The 26,569-nt window shown below is 41.8% G+C and overlaps 1 protein-coding gene across 1 annotated transcript in view; it reads left to right on the plus strand.

The window, feature by feature from the left end:
- mdn1 (midasin AAA ATPase 1) overlaps nucleotides 1-26,569 on the plus strand; it is a 90,895-nt gene that overhangs the window by 44,844 nt on the left and 19,482 nt on the right. The window contains exons 49-81 of the mRNA XM_030722277.1: nucleotides 829-1,028; nucleotides 1,134-1,357; nucleotides 1,534-1,647; nucleotides 4,901-5,030; nucleotides 5,183-5,289; nucleotides 5,433-5,566; nucleotides 7,972-8,138; nucleotides 8,312-8,432; nucleotides 8,559-8,772; nucleotides 9,304-9,544; nucleotides 9,648-9,771; nucleotides 10,263-10,427; nucleotides 10,518-10,732; nucleotides 10,811-11,198; nucleotides 11,540-11,652; nucleotides 12,104-12,776; nucleotides 12,931-13,092; nucleotides 13,288-13,573; nucleotides 13,654-13,892; nucleotides 14,103-14,198; nucleotides 14,434-14,528; nucleotides 14,674-14,795; nucleotides 15,189-15,341; nucleotides 15,604-15,713; nucleotides 15,824-15,897; nucleotides 17,621-17,804; nucleotides 17,902-18,043; nucleotides 19,655-19,801; nucleotides 19,886-20,012; nucleotides 24,107-24,212; nucleotides 24,342-24,457; nucleotides 25,770-26,177; nucleotides 26,256-26,482. Of these exons, the coding sequence (XP_030578137.1) occupies nucleotides 829-1,028; nucleotides 1,134-1,357; nucleotides 1,534-1,647; nucleotides 4,901-5,030; nucleotides 5,183-5,289; nucleotides 5,433-5,566; nucleotides 7,972-8,138; nucleotides 8,312-8,432; nucleotides 8,559-8,772; nucleotides 9,304-9,544; nucleotides 9,648-9,771; nucleotides 10,263-10,427; nucleotides 10,518-10,732; nucleotides 10,811-11,198; nucleotides 11,540-11,652; nucleotides 12,104-12,776; nucleotides 12,931-13,092; nucleotides 13,288-13,573; nucleotides 13,654-13,892; nucleotides 14,103-14,198; nucleotides 14,434-14,528; nucleotides 14,674-14,795; nucleotides 15,189-15,341; nucleotides 15,604-15,713; nucleotides 15,824-15,897; nucleotides 17,621-17,804; nucleotides 17,902-18,043; nucleotides 19,655-19,801; nucleotides 19,886-20,012; nucleotides 24,107-24,212; nucleotides 24,342-24,457; nucleotides 25,770-26,177; nucleotides 26,256-26,482 (6,124 nt within the window). The remainder of the gene's footprint in view (nucleotides 1-828; nucleotides 1,029-1,133; nucleotides 1,358-1,533; nucleotides 1,648-4,900; nucleotides 5,031-5,182; nucleotides 5,290-5,432; nucleotides 5,567-7,971; nucleotides 8,139-8,311; nucleotides 8,433-8,558; nucleotides 8,773-9,303; nucleotides 9,545-9,647; nucleotides 9,772-10,262; nucleotides 10,428-10,517; nucleotides 10,733-10,810; nucleotides 11,199-11,539; nucleotides 11,653-12,103; nucleotides 12,777-12,930; nucleotides 13,093-13,287; nucleotides 13,574-13,653; nucleotides 13,893-14,102; nucleotides 14,199-14,433; nucleotides 14,529-14,673; nucleotides 14,796-15,188; nucleotides 15,342-15,603; nucleotides 15,714-15,823; nucleotides 15,898-17,620; nucleotides 17,805-17,901; nucleotides 18,044-19,654; nucleotides 19,802-19,885; nucleotides 20,013-24,106; nucleotides 24,213-24,341; nucleotides 24,458-25,769; nucleotides 26,178-26,255; nucleotides 26,483-26,569) is intronic.

Below are 26,569 nucleotides of genomic sequence, written 5' to 3' on the forward strand. Positions count from 1 at the left end.
GCAGAGCTCTGACTCTTTGTCAGCCTGGCTGCAGTGCTGAAAACAAGCCTGGGGTTCCTGTTTTCTTTTTTTTTAACTAGAGTAACAAATTATTTTTCCAGCATCTTCTAAATGAGTGCAACACCATAATCTCCCCACCTTGCGTGTCGTTTGCCTTAAGGTGCACATTTGTGAGTTATACCATGGAGTCAAGCAGCTCTGATTTTCTGCAGCAACAATATCCAGGATCACACATAGCGAAGATGCAACACTATTAACAAGATAACTAACCTCTGTGGGAGTAACGTTTAGTTAGCTGCTTCGCAGTGTGTTAGCACATGGCATCTAAGCAGACAGCAGTGGAGATAGAACGTCCTTAAGGTTAGTTACAGCACTTTCAGAAAGACTTCTACTGTAGTGAAATTTATTGTCTAATGCTGTGCAATTCATGATTGTGAAGTTAAATGTTCAAAAAAAAAACTGGTCAGACAAGAGAGTTTTCAGGAAATACTGTTAAATGTTCAGTTTCTGATCCAGAGTGTGATTAAAACAATGAGCGGGATCATTTGAATTTCAGAGAAGACATTTTCTCACTTCTTATATTTGAAAACATGAAGTGTCATAAGGTCAAAAATTTGATTCAAGCACTACTTTGGTTTGTAATTAAGTTGTGCCAAAACCTTCCAGCAGATTTGCCACGAAATTTACCTGATATATGCCAGAAATGTGGATACCACCGCTCCTCCAAAACCCCGAAGCCCTCTGAGAATCAGGAACAAACCTGGGTACTCTTTCAAAATGGTCATCGCTCACAGAGTATGAATGAACATGAGTGCATTTTCTTCCTAGGAAGCTCAGCAGGTGATTGAGCAGCGCTTGAGCATCCTGGACACAGAGGAATGGGGCAGTGGGTTGCTGTGTGCTGGAGTCTGGCCTGACAGCTTCCCCTCCGCCCTCCTCTCTACTGAGGATTCCTGCTTCTCCACCGTCCTCAGAGATGGGCAGGTCCTCTTATTTTGTCTGAACACTCTCAGCCTCCAAAGCAAACGGTACGAATGTTAAACACATACACATGAGCTGAATAGTAAATTTCTGTCCGTTACTGTCATACTTTGATTCTGAAAGAAGTAAATAAGTCAGTTTTCTTTCTGCAGGAGCCAGCCTCTAAGTCTGAGTGACCTTCAGAGGGCACTGCAGAGCAGTGGTGTCCATGAAAGCCTGGTGTTCTCTGGAGGAGTGGGGGATCTGGAGGATGGACATGCCCTGAAGCTGATCTCCACAGCAGTGAGACTGCTCACAGAGAGAGCCTGTCATGGAGACTGGGTCATGCGCAGCAGCTGGCTGTCACACTTGGGAAAGAGCTACAAATATGCTCCTGGTTTGTTACTGTGCAAATGCACTACACTGCACATAGTAACCCAAACACTTAGATTACAACAGAGGTTGTTTATTATTCCAGACAAGACTGATGTCAAGAATTCAAGTTAAATCACTTTGCAAATAGGGATGTCAGGGCTTTAGATCCCAAAATAATCTGATTGTTAACTCTTGCAGATGCAGCACTGGTCCAGGTGGAAGCAGGAAACAGGGCTCTAAAGGCTGTGTTTGCTAGCAAACTTGCTACCAAAGGCAAGTCACTAGCAGAGTTGCTCCAGCCCCACAGCATAGGTAAATGCTCTCTCATTCTTTTCTATCAGTGCTTTCTTGTTCTTATGTTAAAGAACAAGTGAAATCTGTCAAAGTGATGGTTCAGATTATAATTCTGAGCTATAGCTCATTAATACAGATGAATATATGAAAACATTCTGAGATTTAAATTCAGTTTTAGTGCACAGTTCTTAGTTAGGAGTGTTTTTACGCACATTTTCTTCCTCAGATAGTTTGCCAGCATTAATTTCTACTAAATGTGTTTAGGAAAACAGAGCTGACACAATAGCCTTAAATGTGTGTAGTTTATTATTACCAAAAAATTATAGTTTTTAAAAGACATAAGGGAAAAACATACATAGTTACAAGAAAGGAAAAAATGTGAAAACTGCTAAAAGTTTGCAAACGATTTTGTAATTTTGGATAGGTCCATCAAGTTTTTAAATGCTTTTACGCCTTTATGTCTTCATTAGCTGCAATTTAATGTGAACAAACAGGGCGTGACACTGAAATACCAACACAAAGTTTGTAGTTGGATACGGTAATGATACAATTCAAATAACTGAAGCCAGATGTACATAGAGTGAATTGCTTGGAAGGGATTAATTCAGTTCAATTTCATTTATATAACGCCAAATCACAACAGTCGCCTCAAGGCAGATTAGTGTCCTTTTTAATACAGGATTCATGCTCCCACGTCTGTGTCTGTTTGCAGAGTGAAGCATTAGGGACAGACAGGCATGTGCACAAAAACCGACATCACGTCTGGAATAATGTTGTGCGTGGGTCAAACACTGACTAGTTAAAAACCTAAACAGGACTGAAAAGGAAAGGGGGGTGACAGTGAAGTTCAGCACAAACAGAAGGAAGTGAAAAAAAGTATAAAACATCGGCAGCATGAAAACCTTACAGAGTGGCTGCAGTGCACAAAGTTTTTAGCACTTGATTTTACTTCAGCACTTTGTATGCTGAAGCTGGTGTTTTCCACAGCTGGCTGAAGGACCAGCAACAGTACAGCAAGATTAGCCCACAGACTGGTTGTTCCCAGTACATTTGACACTGCTTCCTAGTGATGGTAAACAGCTCTAATATGTAGATGGCCTGCAAAGATGTGCATGGGCTCCGAACAGGGCCAACACATGACAGTAATGGTACATTGAGTGTATGAATTTACAGTAAATTCCCTGAGATGAGAACAGATGATATGTGAGCACTCAAGGACTTAAAATTTGATATTTAAGTGTATGTGTGAAATTAACTCAACTATAGGAAATAAAAAGCTTACATACTAAAAACAGCCATGTAGTCAGTGCACACACTGTAATCAATCATTTAAAGACCGTTGGAGCCAGGTCTACTTGGTTTGCACCACTACCACAAGACCGTCCTTTGGTACTAATAGTTTAAAGTTGGGATATACAGAAGAGGTCCAGTGGCAGGTTAGCACCTGAAAAGCTTGGAGATATTTCTTTTTGCAGCTGGATTTACTGCATGTATCAGTTTTGGGAGTTGACCTTTCAGAGTGCAACATTTAAGGCAGAGAATATTTAAATGAATCATGTGAATGTGATTTACTAAGGTTTGCAGCAAGCAATTTTACTACATTTACTACAAATGTATTATGATTTGCAACATTAATTAAAGCCAAAAGTCTTAAAGTAATAAATAAATTAAATAATTAATAAAATAAAGTCTTATTTTGTGGGCTCAATGGTAATGGTAGAAGACATCCTCTCATAGTTATTGTCCATAATATTTGTAACTTCATTGTGACAGGGCAAAACCTGACAAGGAAACTTGGAGCAATAATAGTTGCCCAAAGGCAGCAAAGTTCCTTTTTTAACCCCTCAGCCTGAAAACCTGATGCGGTGTTGTCGTCACCCCACCGGGCGAGTGGTGTGAACGCGGTGCCTCGAACAAGTCAAGGTTGGATTTTCAAATTGATGCCATAGGTACATTGCCTGAAAATCTCAGATGAGTTGGCATCTCAGGGACCTTGACCTCAAGGTCAGAGGTCAAGTTTTCTGAAAATCTTGTGAACTTGAGAGAGATGACATCCAGGATTTTCAAAGTGATGCCATAGGTTTATCTCTGCTAAAAGTCTTGCTTGAGTTTGACTCTCAGCAACCTTAATCTCAAGGTCAAGGTCAGAGGTCAAGTTTTCTGAAACTCTTGTGAATGTGATAACTCAATGAAGTCACCTACTGTAGGATTGTCAGATTGGTACAATAGGTGTATATACTGAAAATCTCTTTCAAGTTTGAATTTGAGCATTTCTTATTCCTTGTTCTTACTTTGAATTGATATGATGAATAAAGTCACTGATGCACATATGCATTAAGATCTAAGATCTATTAAGATCCCATTAAGGTCTACTGAGACCTGCTGGAACTTGTACTTCCAGAGGATTTGTACCACCTACTGCCGCCAGTATTTTTACAAGCAGTTTCTAATCACGTTTCTCCAGAAATGCAGACACACACACACACACACACACACACACACACACACACACACACACACACACACACACACACACACACACACACACACACACACACAGTGAGAGAGAGAGAGCTCAGCCACATCACAAAACTTAAGCTGTTAATGTGATTTTTGGCAGATCAATTAATGTTTGAGACTTAGAACAATACCATTCAGGAGTCACTGAATGTAATTTCCTGTTTCATGTAATCTGTGTGTCAGATTCTTTCCTTTGATGTATATAATTAATGAATTCCACAGTATGTAAAAAAATATAGGCAGTTGTGTACAGCTGCAAAGAGTTCATTAACTTGTCAGTAGGTCAGGATCTCTTGTAAATAAATGATTTAGCTTTTTATTTTAAAATCAGCTAATTTGCAGCAAAACGAGCCTTTCATGGATGTGACGTGTTAATTTATTCTGCTTTCATTAGATTGTTTTGATCATGATTAAAACCAGCTGCATCTGTATTCATGTAATTTGTTAGCAGTTCACCAACAGACCTTTACACCGTGAGCACTTCATTTGATATTGTGGCCTTACTTGAATTTACCCTGGCTTGTAAATCTGGCCCTTGGAGTATGAATACATCAACACTTCATAATTAGATTTTAAAAGTATTTGATATGGAAACATGCAAAAGTGCAAGCAATGAATTCAGTTCTTCAGGAGATGTGGAAATGTTTGGTATTGCTGTTATCCATCTTTGCTTTAATTAAATGCCAGAATTTACCAACACTTCATATTTCTATCACAAATAACTACATCTAAATAAATGGTGTGTTGCCAGATGAATATAGGATTCTGGTGGATATGCGCTGGAATAAACAATACCTGGACATTTTAGCCAACAAGTGCAACTTTGAGGATGAGGAAAGATACGTGGAGTTCCTGGAGGCACTAAATGCAGTCGCCAACAGGTAGGACTAATTGCTCTCTGCCTTTTCCACTCTTCAGATAATAATGAGCCATTCTTTTTATTGTAAGCGGTCTCGTATTAAATTTCTGAATTGTAAAGTCATCTAGATCTACTCTGCTAACATGAATTGCTAATGAGTGCTTTGTGGTGTAGGATTGTTCTGATGATGCACAGAGAGGAGAGGTCTGTTATATGCACTTGTGCCATCAACCCTTCAGCTCCAAACTCTGTCCTGCGAATAGCCACAGCCTTTAGTAAAGGTATGCACAGCACACTTTGGGTATTTGTTAACTTTTAAAAGCATTACTTTTATCCAAAAACATGATTTGATTTGATTTGATTTTTTTTTTACAATACTTGAGTTAGATTTGCAGCCCTAAATAAAAACATCCCCTCTTCACAGGGACTGTGGATATCGGTCACCTGCCCCACCCTGTGCTGATGCACCTGCAAACCTTCTTTGAGCTGTGGGACTCCTTCACCCTGCAGGCAATCCAGAGTGGACAACCCTACATTTCAGACCACATCATGTTTGAGGTCAGAACGCTGGCTAATCTACAGCTGCATATGCTTCAAGTACCGCTTGCTCCTAATGATACTAGTACTACTACTTTTAATATTTTTCCTGCAATTGTTACCACTTTAGCTGCTGCCATCACTGCTACCACTACTGAAACAACAATGACGTTTATCTTGCTGTCTTTAGTACGACTACCCAAAGGTTCCATTCCCTGGAATAAATGTTCCTTCAACTATAAAACTGGACACTAAAATTACCAGCATGATTTTAGTCAGTGGGAAGGCTATAAAGATAAAATAAATACATAAATATATACATATAAACATAATGTACAGTGGGTAATTATTGCACATTGGTGAATGAATATTGTACAGTGTAGGGATGTTATTGCTCCATACATAAGTAAAGTATGAATAGTAAATATTGCAGAGGATATGGGCACTGCTCCACTTTGAAAGGAGTTGAGATGATTCAGGCTGACCAGTATGCCTGTTTGGCGCCTCCTAGGTGAGGTGTTCCGGTCATGTCCTACCAGGAGGAGGCCCGGGGCAGACCCAGGACACACTGGAGAGTTTATATCTCTCGGCTGGCCTAGCAACGCCTTGGGGTCCCCTCCCTGCTGAGCTGAAGGAGGTGGCTGGGGAGAGGGAGGTCTGGGCTTCTCTCCTTATGCTGCTGCCCCCATGACCCGGCCCCGGATAAGCGGACGAAAATGGATGGATGGATACAAGTATTGCGCAGTTTTGAGTATTGTACAGTTAGATTGGGATCAGTGTGTGTGTGTGTGTGTGAGTTCAGAGTTATTGCTTTGGCAAAGAAACTCTTGAGTCTGTTCTCACTTTCATGCACCTATAGCACCTGCCAGTGGGCAGTAGGTCAAACAGTTCAAAGCCAGGGTGTGAGCTGTCCTTGATGATGCTGTTAGCTCTGCTGAGGAAATGGGAGGTGCAGATGTCCATTGGGGAGGGGAGAGGGCAGCCAACAATCCTTTGTGCTCTCTTGAATACCCTCTGAAGTCCTCTGCCTCAGTGCAGCTGCCATACCAGCTGTGATACAGTACGTCAGCAGGCTCTCAATGGACGAGGGGTAGAAGGTCAGCAGCAGGTTAAAGTCAAAGTTCCTGAGGACCCTCAAGAAATGTAGTGGGTGCCAGGGTGGCTCTGTGGATGAGCAGGTGACCATGTATGCCACATTCCTGTGGAGCAGGCGGCCCAGGCTTGTGTCCGACCTGTGGCCCTTTCCTGCATAAAGCGCTCTCCCCCACTTTCCTGTCTGTCTTCACTGTGCACTATCTAATAAAGGTTTAAAAAAAAAAATCGAATTGTTGTCCCTGCTGAGCCTTCTTGATGACAGCTTTGATGTTATCTGTCCAAGAGAGCTCAGCAGAGATGAGGAGACCCAGACTGCATTGTAGGTATAGAGGCAGTACAGGAGGGGGCTCAACACACAGCCAATGTGTGCAGTTGGAGAAGAGATGGGGGCCAAGTCTCACAGTCTGGGGCTAGCTGGTTAGAAAGTCCTTTATCCAGGCACATGTGAGAAGGGGGAAGCCCAGCCCAGTGAGAATGTCTGTAATGAGTATATTAAAAGCTGGGCTGTTATCCACAAAGAGCATCCCGGCATAGTTCTGCTGCTGCTCCAAGTGGCTCAGCACATCATGCACCTCTATAGTGAGTGGGGTGGTGCTAGAACCTGGTGGGGACAGAGCTGGAGCAGATGAGTGTTCCTGTAATGCAGTTGCGTTAATCTGTCAACGTCACACAACTCTCCTGTAGTCACATCACAGCCTCTGTAGTTTGTGATGGTCCCTATGCTCTGCCACACCTCCTGTGTGTTGTTGCTGGACAGGTGGGACTCTGTTCTCCTCTTATAGTCTGCCTTGGCTTTTTAAATTCCTCTTTTCAGGTTGACTCAAGCAGCTCTGGATAGAGCTTTGTCTGGCCTCTGTTACGAGGCCATGCAGAAAAAAGTTACCCTGTTTTGTGTGTTACATTTTATGAGTAGTTTTTACCCCTCAGCCTAAAAAGGCTGATGGGGTATTATCATAACCCTGCCAGGTGGGCAGCCAACCTTTCAACTTTGTGAATGCGATAAACTTGAGAGCATCGACTAAAAACTTGGACAAGTTTGAATCTTGGCGACCTTGACCTTGAGGTCAAGATCAGAGGTTAAATTCTGTTCAAATTCCTATCATAGATGCATCTACTAAAAGTCTCGTACACTTACTTCTTACCATAACAATGTCAGTCACAGACAGTGGCAGTATTTTTAGTGGTTTATATTTATTATGATTTTTAACATTTCTTATTCCTGTATTGGAATTGTAACTTATTTCAGTATTGAAAAGTAAGAAGCAGCACCCAGAGGATTCCACCTTCAAAGACTGGGCTTCATACTTCTACACTTGTCATTGTGTGTTTAGATCCTGCAGCTGCTACAGTGGCTCGACCGTTTCTGGGATGCATGCAGCACACTGCTGCCCGACTCTCAGGGCATCTCTGTGCTGTCTCTGCACTGGCAGTGGGTGCAGAAACACCTCATCCTCCGACTGCCACAGCTTCTGCTGGGAGATGTCTATGCCACATTTGAGTAAATCATATTCTCCACACTTCACAACTCTTACAATATTTGTATATTTAGTTGTTTCAGTTATTTTTAAAATTTTGTAATTTATTTCTAGTTAGCTGACTGTATGAATGTATGGTTAATCTATGGCTTGTACTCTAAAGTGCTTTCTCCTGAAATGACTTTGCTAAAAATAGGGGTCATCAGGAGCTGCAGGCGGTCTCAGCAGCCATCCAGACTGTTCTGTCCACCCCAGTGTCTGCGGCTACGGCTCTGAAAGGCATTCAGAAAACCCTGGGGAAAACTCTTCCTTTTAAGGTCTGGATCTACTTCATCAGCTCTACTTGTCTTTTATTTTTTTAATTGTTTTAATATGACAAAAAGGAAAAAGTACCACCTGTCACTCACTATGTGAGATGAAATTATATCTAACTTTCTCTTCAGTTGGAGTCAGTGGCTGAATGTGCATCTCGGCTCCGGCTCCTCAGTAAAGCCCTGGATGTGAGCGATTTGAGACTAGACAGCAGCACGATTCTTAGGAGGCAAGAGCTGGTCCGACTCCAGGGTGCTGGACTAGGGCTGGACATCAAAGAGAGTCTCCTAGAAGCCTGGGGCCTTGTTCTGCTCGCAAACAACCAGTTGGACCCACAAAACTCTGGTGAGTTTGTGTCGCAGAAAGGCTTTTTTCATAAAATGCAATTGGCTCAGTGATTGTTGGTGATTTATTGACAGATTCTCCTTCGGAAAAGCTTTGTTCTGCTTAAGTATATCATTTGGTTCCCACGTATATTTAGCGACTCAGTTTGCTACGTGCCAGTCCTGTTGTTCTTACTTTGAAAGTTTGCTTACTGTTGGTTCCGTGTTCTGGACTGGAGATTTGCTGCTAGAGTCACACCATACAGTATACAGTATACATACATACAATACATACAATATAAATCTGTTGGAATAGAATGGAATGCCTTTATTGTCATTATACAGAGATTGGAGGGCCACTCCTGTTCAGTGCCATGTAGTAGAAAGTCACACTTTCTAAAATATAAAATAGAACTTCTAAAAATATACAGAAAATAAAACAGAATGTTTAAAAATATATAATACTTACTACTATACTACTTAATATTAAAATGAATTTCTGCAGGAGCAATATGTGAAGTATTACATAATGGCATACTTTACCTTCTCAAAGGGGTGCTGGAGAGGTTGGTTTCAAGTGTGGAGCAGCAGCAGTGTTGCATGACCTCCAGAGGCCTCTTGGATGTCTCTTCCATGTCAGAGGGGGAGGAGCCCACAGATGGAGTCCCCCTTGCCAGAGAGGAGCTGCAGCAGCTTAGACACAGGGCCCAGCTCTGGCCCCTGATGGAGAAACTGGCTGTCCTAAACCAGCTACGACTTAGCACAGACCTACTGCACCTGGCTCTTTCTCCTGGGTAAAACTCACCTTTTTCATGTATTCACACACACACAAAAAAAAACAGCTGTTCTGGATGTTGTTAATGGACTATGTACTGAAGTCTTCATGCTGACCTACAGTGACCAGGAGGCTGAGGACTGCTTACGTCGGGATCTCTCCAGACATCTTCGTTACTGCCTCCAATCCACCCCAATCAATGTCAGCCAGCTGCAGCCACTGTGGTTCCTGCTCAGTAGTGACAGGGTCAGTAGGATGAGGCTCGGGCTTCTTTTTTGACCAAATGTAATATGTTGAAAGGTTTCAGTGTATTCATCTGAAGTAGGATTTTGCCACATCAAGACTATTTTGTTAACCAATCATTGTAAACTTAAACCAGTGTGATGTTGGTTCCTGAAGCCTTTAAGTCACAATCCCTGAGAACAGTCTCGGGGAATCCTTTTTTTTTTTTTTTGGCTCTTTATTGGGGGAAAAAAACCCAATCTGCCTTTGGATAGAAATCCTACTAAGTATTATAATATTGATACTCTGCTGTAAACACCAGTTCTGAAAGACTTTTGAGGAAAAAATGCCTCAGAAATCTCACATTTGGATATTGAATACATAATTGAAGCCCAAACAGTCCCTCAGAAGGGAAAAAAAGAGTCAGAAGAGGAAACAAAGAAATAATGAAGAAAAAAGAAACAACAATTCCAAACTAAAAACATGAATGTTGGTTGTATTTGTCTGCCTTTCAGCCTGCTGAGGAGCTCCCTTTTGTATGGTGTGAGCTGCTGTCGGAGGCTCTGGCTTCCCTGTGGACTTGCAGCATGACCTCAAACCCAGAACGCTGGCTCAAGTGGGACCCTCTAAGTCCTGAGACCCAAACAGAACCAGAGCTTCACCAAGGAGCAGATATCATGGTATCATCTATCAATATCTGCAAGGCCATTGTTCAGTAAACCGTACCATATTTCTGCAAGTTTAAAAAATATATGCAATGTCGTTTTCAGGGTCCAGCTTTGCTAAGTAAAGCAGTATGGTCCCGTTGCATGCTGGAACTGCTCAGCAGCAGAGAGACATGTGGTCGATGGGAACCTTCAGGAGAAACCTTTCTCTCCCTCTCCCATGTCAGACTTGGGGATTGGAAGGGGAGGATTCAGCAGCTGCAGGATGTTTCTGCTGTGCTCTGGGAAAACATGGCAATCCATGCACTGGCTGATTTCAGGTACACTAAAACATTAAATTTTCTTTGCCAGGAATTGTTATTTTAGGCTTTGCTGATGATTATCTTGTGTCTCCTCAGGGGAACAGACTTAAGGCTCCAAGGTGCAGTTCTGCGTCGGCAGCTTCAAAGCATGGCTGATGTGCTGCCTCCCGCCCTGCAGGAGGGCTACATGGAGAGTTGCGAGAGCCTGGTGGTGGACCCCGACCCTCTCATTGCTGCCCAGGAGATCGAGACGGTCTTCAGAGACTTCCTACCTCCTAACCTGCTCCCTGATGGCCTCGTGGAAGCCTGCCTTACCTGCCTGCAGCAATACGTCCAAAGCAAAGTCCAAGGCTCCAACCCACTGACTCGCTCCGGAGTATTCTGGGTCAACATGGGCTTGCTGCAGATTAAAGTGTGGACACCACAGACCATCTTTGACCCAGCTGTAAAGAGGGCCTATAAACTCAGCTACGCTCAGCAGGAGGTCAGTAGTACTTTTCTGACAAAGGGAGTAAAATCTCACGTGTGTAACTGAATATGTATCTATAGGGAAAATACATGCAGTATAAAGCATAAAACAAGAATTTATTTAATTCTTTTAATTACTGTTGTGTGAACGGAACAGTAGTGCAACCTCTTATTTTCAGCCGCCTTTAGAAGATACAGACATGAGTTCTTCTGGCTTAAATTGAAGAATTCACTGAGATCATCAAGTTCAAACCTGTTATTTTGAAATGTTTCTGTAATGTTGCTTCCTAGGATTGGACAAAGGGTAACTACTACAGCAAAACACTCAAACGCTCTCTCCCTCTTTATCTGTCACAGTTGGCTCTGCTGCAGGAAGAGTGGAAAGGGCGGAGCCTGTGGTCTCAGCTGATGACTGGAGCAGAACTGGAGGAGAGCAGCACCACTGATGGCTTCCAGCATCCTCGAATCAGGTAAGAGTCAGATGATGAACTCTATCAAAGTCACAGTGCAACTCAGAAATGGCTCTCTGAAGAGCTTACTGTAGGAATTTACTTATTTTAATTTGTCCATCTGCATTCATAATTTTATTTTGTTTGGGAGCAGTGACAGGCAGAGTAAACCACATTTTATAAGTAAAACATTCAGAGATGCTAGTAACTCTGTAGGATTGGTTGATATTTTTTAATAACCAAATTTAGGGATTCCTGATCTGAATTGTCAGTGTGTTCAGATCAAACAAGTATCTGCTGCTATATTTCTATCAAATTGTCATGAGAGTGCTCATATTAAGAGGATTACTTTCAATGAAACAGAAAAAGGGCTCTCATGTTGAAAAAGAGTCATAACATTAGCAACACTCAATGCGTTGCTTCTCACAAACCTTTTAGATGTTATGTTGTATTGCCTGATGTTTGCTTACAGGTATCTGTGGATCCGCATCCGGCAGGTGAGGGAGCAGATAGCTGAGCTCTCCAGGAAGCAGGCCTATCGTCCTCGTGAGCCCCAGTACAGTCGGCTTTTCCAGGAGCTTCAGCACTACATCTGCAGCATTGGCCAGATGTCAGCTGTGGAGAACCTGCTAGCCCAGCTGCTGAACACCCTGCAAGACTCCCCATCCTCAAAATCCAGGTCAGCAGTCCAGGCCCTCCTGAAGGAAGAGGTGGTTTGGCAGAACTCCCAGCAACATTTCTGCCAGAGGCTGCAGGAGGAGTACCCCCTTTATCCTGATGTTATTGGGCCGGTGAGGACAGGTATCCTTCAGCTACGGTACGGCATGAGGCTGGTAGCCTCCCAGGTGGCTGCCTCTCTAACTCCTATACCCGGGTTGCCAAAGCTGTTGTCCTGCCTACTCGCCTTCCCCTTCCTGTCGCCCAGCCAGCCATCCTACCTGGTCCGGGCAGACTTTCTGTGTTCCAGGATTTGTATGGAGACGCTGCACAGCCTAGAGAAGCTTCTGCCCCAGCAGGACGTTGCACGTGTGATCCCCCAGTCCTCCACTCTGCTACTCAATGCTCTGCTCTATGTCCAGTGCCACATCCTGTCCACGGGAGAGTTCAGTCACGAGGCACGCAGCATCTTCAGACACATCTGTCAGGTCAGGACTTTGATGAGATTCTATCTCGCAATGAAGCTATAGTAAAACATAATATTTTATTGTTTTTATAAAATATAAATGGGTTTCTGTTCAGAAGTATTAAAAACTGCAAAGAATGATCTTTCTATACTGATTCTGGTGTCATCCTCCACAGGCTTTGGTGAATCAGTGGGATGAGCAAGAGAGACAAAAGAAGGAGCACAAACAAATGGAGGCCAGTCTGTACCGAAGCTGTAGCCAATTGCATGGCTCAGGACGGACTGAGGACGAGCAGGAGGAGCATGACTTCAGACAGCAGTTTCCTCAGTTCAAGAAGGTACTCTAGTACAGATGTTGTACACACTGTGTCCCCTAATGATAACCATTATATCTCAGCAGAATCAGTCTTATGATTTAAAGCTAAAGGATTTAATTTAGCATTAAATGATAAAACTCATTATATTGCTCTTATTTGCTTGTGGACAGCATGAATATCCGTATTTAGCTCACTTTATGTCCATATTGAATGTAGGACTTTGCAGACATCATGTCTCAGCCAAGTTTAGACGGACCAGCTAACACACATCTGGAAGAGGAGGAAGACAAAACCCAGGACGACTCCTTTGAGCTGAGCTCTCTCTCTCCTGCTACCATGAATACGGTGGTCCAGGTGCATCAGTGCTTGTGTCTGGGATACACCCAATCACTTTGGTATAAGAGTAAAGCACCAGCCATTCACAGTAAAGAACACATCAAAGCCCTGCTCTCCTCCTATCAGATTGCTTCTCCAGTGATGTCACGCTTCTATCACCTGATTGGTTAGTAACTTTGCCTGTATGCTTCCTTTTCTTGTAACAACGTAGAAGCGTACTTGAATTATAGCTGTTTTCCCCTTCAGATTCTGACCTGGACCAGCAGCTGACAGGCAGTGAACTGCTGCTTTCTGCCCTCCTCCAAAACACTGTGCAGGGCTCTGGTGGTGTTGATGGTTTGATCATCACCTCTGATGGACCGTATGACTTCTACCAGCAGCCCAACATGAGTGAGGCTTGCCTTTGTCTCCCAGTGTTAGAACAGCTGATTGCAGCAGTGAAGCAGAGACTAGAGGACTGGCCTGGGCACCCTGCCCTCATACAGGTCAGTTAACCCTACTGTGGTTTGCCATAAGTTATTTTGATCAAACAGTTTTGCATAACTGTGATAAAATAAATTAGCATTCATTACTGTACCTTTCAAAACAGTGTAACAAAATCTTACCTTGAAAATACCTTCTAGAATTTCAACAGCTGTACTTGGTACTGTTTTTCTAAAGAATATTCCTATATATATTATGTGTGCTCTTTTTAGCTGACTGTGGTGATGGAAAGAATCATGGCTTTCAGTCTGGCCAGCCCATTGGCCAAGTTCCTGAATGGTCTGGAGATCCTGCTCAGCAAAGCACAAGTGAGTTCTGTCAGGAAGATGACTTTTGTTTCAGGCAAGCTTAGAGTAGCAAGCAGTGTTGACTCATGTTACTATAAAAGAAATGACAATGAGCCTCATTCACAAACAGCATAATATAATAATAATAATAATATTATAGCAATGATATTTCTACACTTGTTTGTGAATGAGGTGCATTGTTATTAGAAGACATCTGGGTCATCTTTGTTTTCTGTTTATGTCTGTTGCTCATCAGGACTGGGAGAATAATGCCAGCCGCTCAGTGTCTCTACGAAAGGAACTGGAACCCGTCACACAGCTCATTATTCAGTGGCGCAAGCTAGAGCTTAAGTAAGACAAAGATGAATTAAATTCAGCTGGGATCTTGTTACTTTTTTGGATGTAAACCGACCACTAACTAGCTCATAAGTTAAGATCTGCGTTTTGGCTGTGATAAGGATATGTAAGCTTTTTAAATGTCATTCTTGTGTGGTAGTTGTTGGTCGAGCAGTCTGGACAACGCAATGAAGCGGCACACCGAGAAGTCCACCAAGCACTGGTTCTCTGTCTACCAGCTGCTGGAGAGATATCTAGAGGAACAAAGGGCGGAGACCTCAGGTACAAGCTCATAAATCAGTGTTTGCGAAGTCAATTCAATTTTATTGATATAGCACCAAATCACAACAAATAGTCGCTTCAAGACACTTTATATTGTAAGGTAAAGACCCTACAATAATTACAGAAAAAACCCAACAGTCAGAACGGACCCCCTATGAGCAAGATGAAAGTGGGAAGGAAAAACTCCCTTGTAACAGGAAGAAACCTCCAGCAGGCTCAGGGAGGGGCAGTCACCTGCTGCGACCGGTTGGGGCTGAGGGGAGAGACAAAAAGATTAATTTGATCAGATATACAGATATGAAAGATGACATAAATAAAACTTAATTGAATGACTGCTATGAAAATAAAGGATGCTAAAAGACATTTATTCTTGTTTTCCTTGTTCCTCTCCAGGTGAAGAAGTAGAACTCCTTTCCCTGTCCTCAGTGTCCTCCACCCTTCAGGCCTTTATGGAGGGCTCCACCCTGGGCGAGTTCCACGCTCGTCTGGACATGGTGCTCAGTTTCCACTGCCACGTCCTGTTAGTCCCCAGCCAGCCTGGACGAGGTCAGCCATCACTCCTTTGTCCCATACAATGCTCATATTCAGTCCTAATTACTGGGCCACCATTGAAGCAAACCTTTGGTAAAATGTAAATTATACAGTTAAACTGCACATCATAAACTTCCATGCCTCAGTGGAGTCTTGTCTCAGATGTCACTGAGGTAACAGATGTCAGATGTCATTTGAAATAAACTTCAGTTTATTTTAGTCTGTAAAAGTCTGGACCGCTGATGCAGGACAACCTGTTAACTGCTTTCTATTCCAGAGCCTTTGTCCAGTCTTCTATGGAACCTGTACAAATACTACAATCAGTTCTCTGAATGTGTTCAAACCAAAATCACTCAACACAGGCAGACGATTGAGAAGGAGCTCAAGGTATATACACTCATACATCATACTAAACTCTTAACCTTATTCATACGTGCCATTGATTGAACATGCACCTTTACAAAGTCCACTGTCCTGTCACAAATTCTTGTTCTTAGGACTTTGTCGAGATCTGCAAATGGAATGATGTCAGTTTCTGGTCCATCAAACAGTCAGTGGAGAAGACACATCGGTATGTGGCCTGCGACGAATCTGATTGTTTTTTTCTATTTTTATTTTATCTTAAATTTTTGTTTTCTGTTTACTTTTTTATCCTCCCATGTAAAATAAAGTGAGGATAGTGTCATCATACTGGGTGTAGGTTCAGGCATCCAGACGTGAGGTTTTACCTTTCTGGTCTATAGACTCCAAAACCATAAGGAGTTGAGCCATGAAATTTGGCATATGTGTTCTTTACTCTTCAAACATATTATTTATATTTCTGGATTTTTAGTACGATTTGTACACTTTGGCTGTATTTATCTGATATTTAGAATAAACAACAAGCTACTAATGCTATGATAATATATGCTAATGATATGCAGATTCTTTCTCATGTCTGATTGGCTTAGCCTAATCATCTGATCATATTGGGCTGCGTGATTCGCTAAAAGTCACTGAACAGTCACTGAACAGTTGGCAGTACTTTGTAGGTAAAGAGCCAGTCTTTTAATAGTAACATCAGTTCTAGACTGCAGCCTTATTGATTAGCCTGTGATGCCGACTTCTGATTGGCTGAGCATCGTCTAACATTTCATCCCAAACATAAGTCAGGGATGACTCATGGTCATAATAGTACAGACTGTGACACATCAGTGAGCAATATTAAAACCATACCTGCTGTTCAGCACTATTGCTCAAATGTAAACAACATGGTTGCATTATGTTTTTTACAAGGTTGCCTTATGATTATGGCAATGTTATACATAATGCTTTGAGATCAGCAGATTATGTAGTATGGGTGCTTTATGCATTCATATTCCTGTGCACACACAGTATAATATGTGAATACCTTGTAAGTAAGTATTATGTTATAGATTATATAAATATAAAAAAGACATTATGTAGCATACACCCTTTAGAAGAGTGCAGTAGGTACTTTCTCTAATTTCTTTACCATGGACATTTTTTGTGTGTTCTTTGTAGAAATGTTATCGATAGTTATAGATATCAGTCTCTTACAGGATGCTTACAATTGTTTTGATTTAATGAGTGTTGTTAAGATTGCAAATACATTTTGCTGGAATATGTATTAAATCTTTACTAACTAAAAGTATTTGGAGAAAAATTTAGGGTGAGGCCTCCAAATTAAGCACAACAGTTTTGTAGAGGGTAATAAGACGTCTGCTATTATGAACGTGGCTGTAATGTTATCCTGACTTCTACGATTATTTTATATATTTATCGTGGGAGGATATCCCCTTCAGTGATGGGAATTGTTTGTTTTGTTGTATTATTGTAATAATAATAATAATTTGTAATAATGTTTAGTTTAAGTTCAGATTTGATTCATTTCTGTTTTTTTTTTTTAATATAATTATAATGGAAGCAGCAAATTGGGGCAAGTTTTGAGTTTTCAGAATATGTATACACAACACTGTGGATTGACCCATACTTGCGGACGTCCTGACTCAATATGCACTCGAGTCCCCCCACCTGCCTGTTGTGTTCACAGAATTGGCTAGATTGATGAGACTAAAACTAAAGACATTTACTGTATGTTGTTACTCAATCTTAGAAATTTTTGTGTGAAATATTGTTTTATTTAGTGGTTTGATTATTTTTTTTGGTCCAGTTTTTATCTTTTAGTTAACAAAAATGTTTTTCACACCAGGTAACATCTTTAAGCTGAGCATCTGCCTGGTGTAACAATATATAGATGGCTTTGTTAACTCTAATCATCTTATGGCTTTCAGCACTCTCTTCAAGTTTATCAAGAAGTTTGAAGAGGCTTTGAACAGTCCAAGTGTTCCTGCTCTGGTGGAGCAGGGAAGCAGTGCAAATTTGGACAGTGTGGACTCTAACCCAGAGGAAACACCCACCCATCGAGTTCATCGGGTGCTGAAGAGCACCCTGCTTGGAAAGGGCAGGGATCTGCCGGTATGAATCTCACTGAATATAGTCTTTTTCATGTTTAACCTGATTTCAATCAGGGATAGCTATTTTCTTTTCTTACTGAGCTATCTGTGTATTTCAGACTGAGAGCAAAGAAGGGTTTGAAGCTTCTTCCCTACAAGGACAGCTGCCTGTTCTGTTCAGGAAGATGAAGAAGATGTGCATCCAGCTGCTGAAGAAAAACCCAGCTCCCGAGCTGGCTGAAGACCTGGACTTCTTTACTGGTGAGAAAGCCACTGCTGGACAGTTAAAATCATGGTTGAATGGGCAGGTTGAAATAATGTTTACTCAGCACTTTCATATTGCCAAAAAGATAAACTGTAGTCAGCAATTCTGTGATTGTAAAAGTTTTTTCCTATTTGGGCTCTCTACTGCCAATCTTGTGAATACAGTAACTTGAGAAAGGTGCCCTGTAGGATTTTCAAATTGATGCCATAGATGTATCTACTTAAAGTCTTGGATGAGTTAGTTCTTAATATATTAATGCCAATCACAACCTATAGTATTCTTAGTGGTTTATATTTAATTCAGTTCAGTTTTATTTATGGCTGGGGAGAGGGAGGTCTGAGCTTCTCTGCTCCGGATAAGTGGAAGAAAATGGATGGATGGAAAAAAACAAACAACTGAAAGCCTGGAAAAGCATCACAAAAGACGAATGCAAATATTTGTTAATGTCAGTGGGTCACAAGCTTCAATCAGTTATTGCAAGCAAAGTTTTTCTAGATAAATATTAAGTCTTATTCAAAGTCAAAAGTCAAAGTTTGATTATTGTCAATACCACATATGTTTATGACATACAGAGGATTGAAATGGCTTTACTCTCAGACCTGGGGTGGAATGGTGTAAACATACAGTGCAGTATAAATAAGTGCAAAAGAGTAAAGAAAGTACTAAAATTTAAGAAATAAGTTTAAATAAATATAAAAATACTAATTACAAAAAATGTCAGAAACATGAGGCACTTAACATATAAAGTCTTTGAAGTGGTGGTGCAAAGATATGATGTGCAAACAGAAGTAGCTTATATACTGGGAACCTCAGTAATTTGGTGATATTGGTGAGGGTGGGTGGTGGTCAGGATCAGGGGGCAGCAGTTTCAAGTTTATCTGTTCCAATACTTTTGCTCATAAGAAAAATGGGTGGATTCAGACAAAAGGTGCTATCTTCTGAACTGTGTATCAGATTCAGATGTAAATAAAAGGTGTGATGTTGATCTTCATATTGTGTTTTTTGTTTTGTTTTTTTAATGTTAACCCCAAATGTTTTCAGTCTACAGAAAAAATAAAGGGATCGGCCTTACTATTCCAATACTTATGGAGGGGAGTGTGTCTCCCATCCAGACGATGTGTTTTTCAGGCATATTCCAACAAACAATGCTAATCCTCATACTGCAGCTATTACAGCAGTATGGCATCATAGTAGTGCAGCACTGAACTGACTGCAGTCCAGACCTTTCACCAGTTGACATTTGGTACATCATGAAACCACAAATACTACAAAGAAGACCCAGGACTGTTGAATGGGACAACATTCCTCTCCCAAAGGTTCTCAGTTCCCTAATGTTTTTGGACTGTTGAAGAGGGGATGCTACACAGTGGTAAACATGGCCCTGTCCCAACTTGTTGCTGCCATCAAATTCTAAATTGTCTTATTTTTTCCTTAAAATGGTACATTTTTTTTTGTTTGTTTGTTTAAGCATTTGTTATGTTTTTCATGTTGTGAAGAAGTATGGGATAGATGGAATGGGTTTTTTGTATAGGTTTATGAGATTTGTGTGTGTATGTTGCTAAGTTGTAATGTAAAGTAACAATTCACTATCTTTTTCTTAATTTCAGGCGAGGTCATCAGCAACTTGCACGCCCTGCAGAGTCTCACCATCGACACATCAGCAGATAAAGAGAAGCAGAAGGCTGAGGTAAAGCACATCCTTCAGCAGAAGCAGAGAGCTCTGTCTGACCTGTTCAAGATGCTCACAGAAATGGGTGAGTTCCTCACACTGACTTATGTTTTCTATTTATTTATATACTTTTTTATAAAATTGTTTTTTCTATCATTGCCCTTTTAAGGTCTTTCGTACCGCAAAGGACTGATGTGGAACAGGACAGCCAACCCAGAGAAGACTCTGTGCATGCAGCCACTGGAGATGACCATCGCTCTCTCTGCTGTCAAGAATCAGGAGCAGGCAGACAGCATGTAAATAGAACTTGTTCACAGAGGCACAGCTGACTGACTCGTTGAGTGTTGATGGATCAACACTGTTCCAAATCCAAGCAGCTCATGCACTGGATGAGGCTCTTGTCTCACGTGCTTTCTTTTTTCTTTTTGTTTAGTTTTTTTCCCCTGAAAAGACATTAGGTCAGGTTGTCATTCTTCAGCAGAGAAAGAAGCACATCAAATTAAAAAAAAAAAAATCCCCCGCTATAAAATAATAGTGAGATTCAATACAATTTAATTTGTTATATAGTGTCAAATCATGCCTCAAGGTGCTTTATATATAAGATAAAGATCCCACAATAATACAGAGAAAAACCCAACAATCAAATGACCCCCTATGAGTGCTTGGCATCAGTGGGAAGGAAAAGCTCCCTTTTAACAGGAAGACATCTCTGGCAGAACCAGGCTTGGGGAGGGGCAGCCATGTGCCACGATCAGTTGGGGTTGAAGGGAGGGAGACAAGACAGAAGACATGCTGTGGAAGAGAGCCAGAGATTATTAATAACTAATGATTAAATGCAGAGTGATGTATAACCACAAAGTGAAAAGAGGTGAGTGAAGAAGAAACACTCAGTACATCATGGGAACCCCCCAGCAGCTTTGGCCTATTGCAGTGTGTCTGTCTCCTAAATCCGAGCTTTTTCCATAGAAGAGGGGCCTAAAAGCTGAATGGCTCCAGCAGATATGTAGAGCATTCTCCCAGTTTGGGGGGTCAGGCCCTGAGTGCTCTGATGACCACAGGACCACTGTTACCTTCACCTTCCACATCGTGTTCTTTCTTCTTGATGTTGCCATTGCTTAGGATTGCAATGTCTGTCACTTTGAAGAGTTTCAGTCAGGTTTCAGAATTGCTCACAGTAGAGAAACAGCATTAGTGAAGGTTACCAATGATCTTCTCAGGGTCTCTGACAGTGGACTCATCTCTGTGCTTGTCCTGTTGGACCTCAGTGCACCATTTGATACTGTTGACCATAACATTTTATTACAGAGATTAGAGCATGCCATAGGTATTAAAGGTACTGCGCTGCAGTGGTTTGAATCATATTTATCTAATAGGCTCCAATTTGTTCATGTAAATGGGGAGATTTCTTCACACACTAAGGTTATTAATAGTTCTACAGCTGACCCTGAACCATCCCTTAGTTATGCTGCAATAGGCCTATGCTGCTGGGGGGTTCCTATGATCCACGGAGTGTTTCTTTACATTCACCTCTTTTACTCTGTTTATACCCCACTCTGCATTTAATCATTAGTTATTATTAATCTCTATCTCTCTTTCACAGTGTGTCTTTTGTTCTGTCTCTCTCCCCTCAGCCCAAACTGGTTGTGGCAGATGACCCCCCCTCCCTGAGGCTGGATCTGATGGAGGTTTCTTCCTGTTAAAAGGGAGTTTTTCCTTCCCTCTGTCGCCAAGTGCTTTCTCACAGGGGGTTATTTTGACTGTTGGGTTTTCTCTAATTATTGCAGGGTCTTTACCTTAAAATATAAAGTACCTTGAGGTAACTGTTTGTGATTTGGTGCTATACAAATTAAATTGAATTGAATCACTATGGTTTTTTTCCTCTTTGTCCACCACTACTATGTCCGGTTGGTTAGACCATCACAAGTTTGTCTGTATTTGGAAGTCCCACAGGATTTTATTATTTATTATTCTCAGCCATCATTGGGGGCGTAGCCCATTTTGACCTCAGTACTTTCAGGACATACTTGGCACAGATGTTCCTGTATACGATGCCAGCCACTTGGTTATTGCGTTCCATGTATGCCCTGCCTGCTAGCATCTTGCACCCTGCTATTATTAGGGACATCTCTGCACAGCCTGCACCTGGGGTCTTGCCTGGTGTGGTAGACCCCAGTCTCAATTGATCTTGTGCGCAGAGCTTGTTCCTGTGCTGCCATGATTAGTGCCTCTGTGCTGTGTGTCAGTCCAGCTTTGTTCAGCCATTGGTAGGATTTATCTGCCGGTGGTACATGCCATGCAGAGGCCTGTCCTTCCATGATGGTTCCTGTTCTTCGTCCTCTTCTTTCTTGGGTTTCTTCTACCTAAAGTACTCACTAAGCACCTGATCCTTTGTGGCCATCTTCCTGATGTATTCATGGATCTTTTTTGTGTTATCTATGGTAGTGGTTCTGGACATTGACTAGTCTTCGGCCTCCTTCTTTCTGCTTAGCGTACAGTCTCAGGGTGCTGAATTTGGAGTGAAACCCTCCATGCATGGTAAGGAGCTTTCTTGTTTTGACATCAGTGGCTTCTATTTCCTCCCTTGGCCAGCTTATTATCCCAGCAGGGTATCTGACAACTGGCAGGGCATGGTTGTTGATAGCCCGGATCTTCTTCTTCTCATTCAGCTGACTCTTAAGGACTTGCCTTACTCTCTGTAGGTACTTGGAGGTTGTAGCTTTCCTAGCTGGCTCTTCATGGTTCCTATTTGCCTGTGGGATTCCAAGGTACTTGTAGCTGTCTTCAATGTCTGCAATGTTGCCTTTTAGCAGTGCAATCCTCTCAGTTCTGACTACCTTCCCTCTGTTAACCATCTGACTACACTTCTCCAGTCCGAATGCCATTCCAATGTCATACTGTAGATCCTAGTGATGTGGATCAATGAATCAATGTCTCCTTTACTCCTGGCATACAGCTTGATCTCATCCATGTACAGGAGGTGGCTGATGGTTGCGCCATTCCGTAGTCTGTATCCATAGCCAGTTGATGATCTGACTAAGGGGATTCAGGCCTTCAGGCCGTTGTAGAACAGTAGTCGGGTCAGAGCATCTCTTTGGTAACTTGATAACTTGTGCAGTTGGTTTGAAATTGGTAGATTATTGGCCAGTAGTTGGATGGAACTGGTCCCTTCTGGGGATCTTTGGGGATCAGGACTGTCTGACCTTCAGTCAGCCATTCTGGATATGTCTTAGCCTCTAAGCTGGTTCATTTGTGCTGCCAAGTGCTCATGGAGTGCAGTTAGCTTCTTTAGCCAGTAGGTGTGACTCATATGGTGCTGTCCAGCACTTCATATGGGAGACACTTTCCTGGATGTCTGCCACTGTGATAGTTACTGGATCCTGTTCAGGCAGGTTGCTGTGGTAAACTCTTAGATCCACTAGCCACTGAGCATTGGTGTTGTGTGTTGTATCCTTCTCTCATATGCTCTTCCAGTATTGCTCCATCTCCAGCCTTGGTGAGGGTGCTGTTCTCATATTGTTCCCTTCCACTGAGAGCACACCTTGGATGGTTCAGTGGAGTACTTGTTTATTCTCCTGACTTCTATCTCTCTGGTACAGTATGCCTCTTCAAGTGTTTAGCTAAGGCTGTGAGTCTTTGCTTGGCAGTCTCTAAGGCCTCAGGTATGGACAGCCTGTTGTACTTCCTGTTGTACCTTTCTGCAACTCTGAATACATAAATATAAAGCAGTCCAGGAACTAAATATACTGGGAACTCAGACTAAGATTAGGGGAAACACAGCGAGGGGAGCTGATGGTGCAACAAGGGAAAATTCAGACAAAATATACAAGGTAATGAGAGAAGTGGAAACAGCTGGGAAAGGACAGGAAAACACAGGAAGCAAATGTAAACACAATGCACACAGAACAGGAGACTAGGAAAATAAAATGGGAAAAGACTGAACATGCCAAACACAGACTTGACACACAGGGAAGGCAAGGTACACAGAAAACGAAATACTCAAAACTGAAACAGTGAGGAAAATAGAAAACTGCAAAAGCTACAAAAGCTCAAAACACTAGGCAAAAGGCCCAGAAACATCACACTTAAATGTTCGTTTCAGTCAAGTAAAGGCTTGGCCAAGCTTGATAGGGGATGATGTGCATCCAACTGTAAAAATAATTCATAGATTTCAAATTGTTAGTTTGTCCAATTACTTGGCTAATGGGGTAAAAATGTGTCCAAATAATTGAGCTGTTTCTGACAACTATATGGTAACTGCAGTGTCCACACTATTCGCATTGAGGCGCCTGTTGTGATTTGGCGTTATATAAATAAAATAAAATTGAATTATTCCTGCGCAGATACCCTGGTCTTGCATTGAAACACTTTTTTCTATTCATTCTTAATGCAGGTTGTTTGTAGAGTTGTTGACAGCATGGGATGGTTGTCAGAAGTACTTTTACCGCTCATGGGCCAGGAACACGACCATGCAGGTTGCTCTGCAGCATGCTGCCAAGGTGAGACATGCACATTGTTTCCATGGTGTTCAGTGCTAACATCACAATGAAGAACTTAATGTTTTAGCATGCGTTATCTTCACTGTGTCATTTATATTGTGATGCTTGTGTGTCACTGTTTGGCTGTAGGAGCTGGGTCTGGCAAACATAGAGCGCTGCAGAGGTTTCTCCTCTCACCTCTTCAAGCTGCTCCTCAAACAGAGGCGACGGCTGGCCAAGATCACTGACCAATGGATCTCTCTCAGGTCTGTGAGCTAGCATGACATAGCATGTCAAAGAGAAACTAAAAGTGTAGGTTTGTCAGAATTGAAATCAAGTTTGCTGTGGCACAGGGGTGTCATAGCCTCTTCAACCAGAGTATTATTACTGTTCATTACTACATTTATGTGTTATAGCAATTAAAAATAAGATCTTAGCATAACAAATAATTATTGTCCAGGTTCTCCAAATATAGAATTGAACATGACATGTAAATCCTTATTTTATTGATGCATGTTTACTTTCTATGTGAGACCTTTTACCCCTAATGACAATTACTCTTCATCTTTTAATATAATATTCTAATCTTTTGATAGACATTATCTAAAAGATGTACTTGAATTCTAAGAAATTAAGCCAGGGTGGAAGTGTCTTTGACATGCATTGTGTCTAACTGCCAGCCAATGTGACTTCTGGTTTTAAAAAGAAGTCTGATTGTATAGAAGTATATGAGAAAACAGCCCTTGGAAACTAGTTACGGAGACCATCATCTGTGACCTCAGTGAACGCTCTTCTGATGAGTTCATGGTCTCATAATTAGTTTCAAGACCCGTTGGAAACAATATTATGTTAATTGGTAAATTATGGTCCTATTATAGTCAAAAAGAAGGGAAAAGGGTATGTTTTACAACGATTCTTGGTTTCTAAGTGGCCCCACTCATTCATCAAGCTTGGTTTCAAGACACCAATGCTGTGATGATAGAATAGAATCAGTGCATTTGTTTCTAGATAAAATAAGAAGATGAGGCAGCATCTGTGGATATTTTCAGCAAATATCCTCATTGCAGCTTTAAAGCAGAGAAAATCATGTGAATTGGATTTTATTTATATATATATATATATATATATATACATATAATATATAATTTTTTTTTATTTATTTATTTATTTTTTTTAAAGGTGCTGTGCTTTGTTGTTTTGTAATTAGTTTTCCTTAACACTGAAGTAACACGATGCAAGTCAAATTTGTTTTTAATGCTAAAACCGAATTTTTTTTTTCTACAAAAAAAGTAATAATCATTACCAAACACAAGGGCTCAGCATTATGAAATGCATTTAATTTGCATGTTGGGATTTTCTTTTCTTTTTTTTTTTTTTTTAGGATTCTGGTTATAATTAATACTTAAGAGAAAAAGATTTCAGTTTTGGAACTATTACTCTAAACAATATGCTGTATTGGAGAAGACTTGAAAGTACTGATTGAGACTAAAAAATGCAGTTTTCCCTCAGACACACAGATTATTTTGGAATTTCCTCAATATGTGCTTCAGCATGTCTTATTGTCATCACCTCACCCAGGAGGCTAATTGACAGTGTGCAGGATATTGAGGCATACCTCCAAAGCCAGAGTGAGGAGCCAGGCTGCGTCCTCCCACCCCAGGCCTCTCTCCAGGACTGGGTGAGCAGAGGCCAGGCGCTCATAGCCCAGTGCAACACCCTTTTGCAGCAGCTGGTCTGGTTGCTGCAGTGCTGCCCTGAGAACCTCCAGCAGAAGGACGAGGTGAGCAGCTGCAAGCAACACACCCTGAGGTGTCCGTCCCCACTGGCAGTCCAGCGGCAACCCCCGGGCTGCTTGATGAGGAGGGGTGACAGTGCATGGGGCCAGCTACATCAGCATGTCACTAAAATGCTGAAGCAGATCCAGAGCCTGAAGGTGGAGCTTGACTCTGTAGCACAGCAAACATCTGACAGAGTTCTTCTCACATGGTAAAAAAAGTTTCTTACTTTTGTCTGGTGCTGCAGTAACAAACAGTACAGTTCAAACAACACTGCTGTTTTCCACAGGAACTACTTTATTGCATGCTGTTCAGCCTTTGACCATCTGGGAGCTGTTGAGGCTCAGATGCCCATTGTGGAGCAAGTCTTCACCCCAGATGTGTGTGTCGGCACTACAGACAGCCAACCAGCTATGATCCAGAGCATGCAATATGTCAGAGGACAGGTGGAGGCCAGCGTCATAGAATTCACCACATGGAAGACCCAGATGCTCTCCCTGGGATACCAGCACACAGGTCGAAGCACTGAGCAGTCATACTAATACCCAATAGTCATCCTGCTGCTACACAAGTGTGAACCATAGGGCAACATTTCGTTTCTTT

The sequence above is a fragment of the Archocentrus centrarchus genome, chromosome 24 (genome assembly GCF_007364275.1).
Source record: "Archocentrus centrarchus isolate MPI-CPG fArcCen1 chromosome 24, fArcCen1, whole genome shotgun sequence".
In the NCBI taxonomy this organism is placed as follows: Eukaryota; Metazoa; Chordata; class Actinopteri; order Cichliformes; family Cichlidae; genus Archocentrus; species Archocentrus centrarchus.